The sequence below is a fragment of the Octopus bimaculoides genome, chromosome 14, assembly GCF_001194135.2.
Source record: "Octopus bimaculoides isolate UCB-OBI-ISO-001 chromosome 14, ASM119413v2, whole genome shotgun sequence".
Lineage (NCBI taxonomy): Eukaryota > Metazoa > Mollusca > Cephalopoda > Octopoda > Octopodidae > Octopus > Octopus bimaculoides.
In genome coordinates, this window is record NC_068994.1 from 6,663,133 (window position 1) to 6,666,600 (window position 3,468).

Consider the following 3,468-nt stretch of genomic DNA (forward strand, 5'->3'; position numbering starts at 1 on the left):
ACGGCCACGCTCAAAATGGTGTATTTTATGTGCCACCCACCCGCACAAGAGCCAGTCCAGGGGCACTGGCAATGATCTCGCTCGAAAATCCTCACACACGTCAAATAGATATATATATACAGTCAATTCAAATAAACAGTTTAAATAAATGAACCCCCCCCCCCACGAATGTGAGGACATGCACAAGAAGTGAATTAGCTCGATGCTTGGTGAAAGGAGAGTTTACACACACACTCCAGTATACACTAACCCCTCGTCACCTGGCACAAAAGTCATAAGAATGTCACTATCAAACACACCCTTGCTGCGGTCCCAATTCCACAAAACCAAACCCTGCCATGCTTACCTTTCAGCTGGAGCAGCCACCTCTTTCTCTTCTGCCTTATCATCCTCCACCTCATCACTCTGTTCTTTCTTCTTCTTGCTCTTCTTCAACTTCTGGATGTTTGTCAACACCTTCCGGATACTGTCCGATGAAAGGTCGTAGATCGCCTTGTACCTGGAACGAAATCATAAGCTGTTGTAATGATTTGAACTTACTAACCTCCAGCACTACAGATAAATAACTCTTGTCTCAGAGCTAGAAGCTTAATAAAATGACCTTTTTTTTTGCTGTTCCATAAAATACCTTTGAGATACTTTATTCGATTGCGCTGAGTAATTTCTTAGAGCAAAAGCTTTTAGGGTCAAGTGATCTTTCTACCACAAACCATTCAACCATGTCGTTCTTTGTTCATTTAGGACAATGCTTCAAAAGGTGGGGCACAAACCCCTCCAGCAAGGTATGGGTTACTTAAATGCTAAAGGGTTAAATAAGGTAGCTCATATGGTTCATATATATCCACACATCCAAAGTTAGATAGATTGGTAAGAACTAAGGAATTTACCCAAATCTGCGGATCAGTTTTGTATAAACCATTTTTGTCTTGAAGCGGAAGTGTTGCTTGGCTCCATCTTTCATCACTACCAAGGTGGACATCTACAGGAAACGAGAGAGAGAAAGATTGCTATAAAAATCATGTAAATAGAAGCACAGTAGGTTGTATAAGTTGTCAAATTCAGCTATTGGCATGTGATGATGTTGGATTCACTCAAATAACATCCTAATTTAATACTGTGCCCTGGGTAAGCAAAACGAACAACCAAATGAATTTCAATTGTAGACAAGACACACAATTCAAAGCATCATCGGTATCATTGCTCTGTAACAACTCCTGAAGCACAACACAACCTAACAACAAACACCTTAACATCGACATAATCACCATAGCAACAACACAAAAAAAAGGCAGTAAAATCTCTCACCAATTTTTCCAGGTAAGGACCCAGCTGTATATCAGAGAAACAGGTGAGTAACACTTGCAGATAGCTAAGTGTTGCCTTCACAATCTCGTGTGTCCTTGACATTAGCAGTACACAGCAATGCTCCACAAAGTTTTCTATGAGGTCTGGAGTCACATCATCTGAAATGGTAATATTTACAGGTGTAAGTGTGCAATGTAAACTGACTGTGCATGTGTGTGTATGTGAAAGCAAGTGAACATGAGTATATATGAAAACAAATACATGCTTGTATAAACCTTAGAGGGCACTTGTATACACACACACACTCACTCAATCACAGGGCTGGATTAATAATAATCTTTTCTACTAGAGGCACAAGGCCTGAAAGTTTAGGGGAGGGGTAAGTTGATTACATTGACCCCAGGACTTAATAGGTACTTACTTTATTGACCCTGAACGGATGAAAGGTTTAAGTTGACCTCGACAGAATTTGACTCCCAGAACAAGGATGGACAAAATTCTGCAAAGCATTTTCCCTGGTGTGTTAACAATTCTGCCAGCTCACTGCTTTTGGATTAATAATAATAATAATAATCACAATCACCATCATCCTAGATTTAACATCTACTTATGCATGTTTGCATGGATCAGATGGAATTTGCTGAGGCAGATTTCATAAATATGCACAAATATTTTTGTGTACAAGGAACTAAATCCACACACACATATGTAATAAGTTGACAGAGAAGTTTGCCAGTGTGGTACTGGAGACAGGCAGTCAAAACCTACAGAAGGATGATATGGTTGCAGTGATGTGCATAGGGTTACACGTGGTGTCACATGGATGACCCGTCTTCTTACCACTGGAACATTCCAAACAGTCTTCACAACAGGAAGGAAATAGCACAACTGATGGCCTTCAGACAGCAGAAATTATCATACAGCTATGATAGAAACATTTATATCATGGCTATCATATTTTTACTCTGGACTACATTCTCCAATCCAAGTCTTTCAAGATAGTTAAGTGTGGTGTGAAGGAAATCATGGTGGTCATCATCATCATCATCATCGTCATTTAATGACCACTTCTCCATGCTTGCATGGGTTGGATGAAAATTGCTGAACCAAATTTTCTACACCTGGATATCCTTGTCAGCAGCCCTCACCTGTTTTCCCATCAGGTGATATTTCCACATGACCAAACAAACATGTTTTGTTGGAAGACTGGAAATAAATGACACTAGTTGCATGACAGAGGCACTCACTCATGAACCATCATGTGACATAACGACAAGAAGACAATAATACACATAGACACATGATGGGTTTCTTAGAGTTTTTGACTCCCAAACCCACTCAGAAACGACTGCTATTTCTAGCAGGGCTGTCTTCAGGCTAAACAATAACAACAAGAACATACTGTTTTATTTCTCCCTCTTGTCTCCTTGTACTTACCTTTGAATTCAAACATTACACAGGATAAGGACTGCAGGGAGGCACAAATAAAAACTGGGGTTCCACCAAGGCCAGCAAATAATAGATGGAAATACTGTGTCAGGATGGCTGAAGATAGAGATTAAAAGTTTTAAATTACCAAAGACATACCAAGACAAATCAGAGTCTAAATGTATATATTTAATGAAGAGAGACCCAATTAATGCTGGAGATGGTTACAATAAAAGTACAGTAGCTATTGACAATGTTAAGCTGGTCATGATTAGAATGCCCTCGATCACAGCTAATTTGGAGTTAAACAACAGTACAGGATTACATATGCAGGGTGTGATGGGTAAATTGTTGCCATTTTATATTTTTAATTTCATGCATGTGCCAGTCATGTTTGTCAGAAAATTTCTGCAACTTCCTTGATTATTGTGTGTGGGCGCAGTTGAGTGAGAGACCAACAAAACTCCTCGTAACACCAAAGATGAACTGAAGGCAAAGATTATGGCAGCATTGACCAACTTAAAGAAGGTGACCATCCAGAAGAGTTGCAGGAGATTCTGAAGTCGTCTGGAGGCCGTGGTTGAAGCCAATGGCGATTTTATTGAATAAATTTACTCTTTTAGTATTTCAAGATATTTTTATGTAATTTTGGTAAATATATCTGTTAAAATGAGATGTCAGTGCTATTTTCATTTAGATATATAAATCATCACACAATAGTACTAACGGTACAAA

The 3,468-nt window shown here is 39.1% G+C and overlaps 1 protein-coding gene across 1 annotated transcript in view; it reads right to left on the reverse strand.

The window, feature by feature from the left end:
- LOC106873391 (RRP12-like protein) overlaps window positions 1-3,468 on the reverse strand; it is a 38,772-nt gene that overhangs the window by 6,347 nt on the left and 28,957 nt on the right. The window contains exons 24-27 of the mRNA XM_052973013.1: window positions 2,743-2,850; window positions 1,306-1,463; window positions 888-979; window positions 347-499 (exon numbers count right to left, since the gene is read on the reverse strand). Of these exons, the coding sequence (XP_052828973.1) occupies window positions 347-499; window positions 888-979; window positions 1,306-1,463; window positions 2,743-2,850 (511 nt within the window). The remainder of the gene's footprint in view (window positions 1-346; window positions 500-887; window positions 980-1,305; window positions 1,464-2,742; window positions 2,851-3,468) is intronic.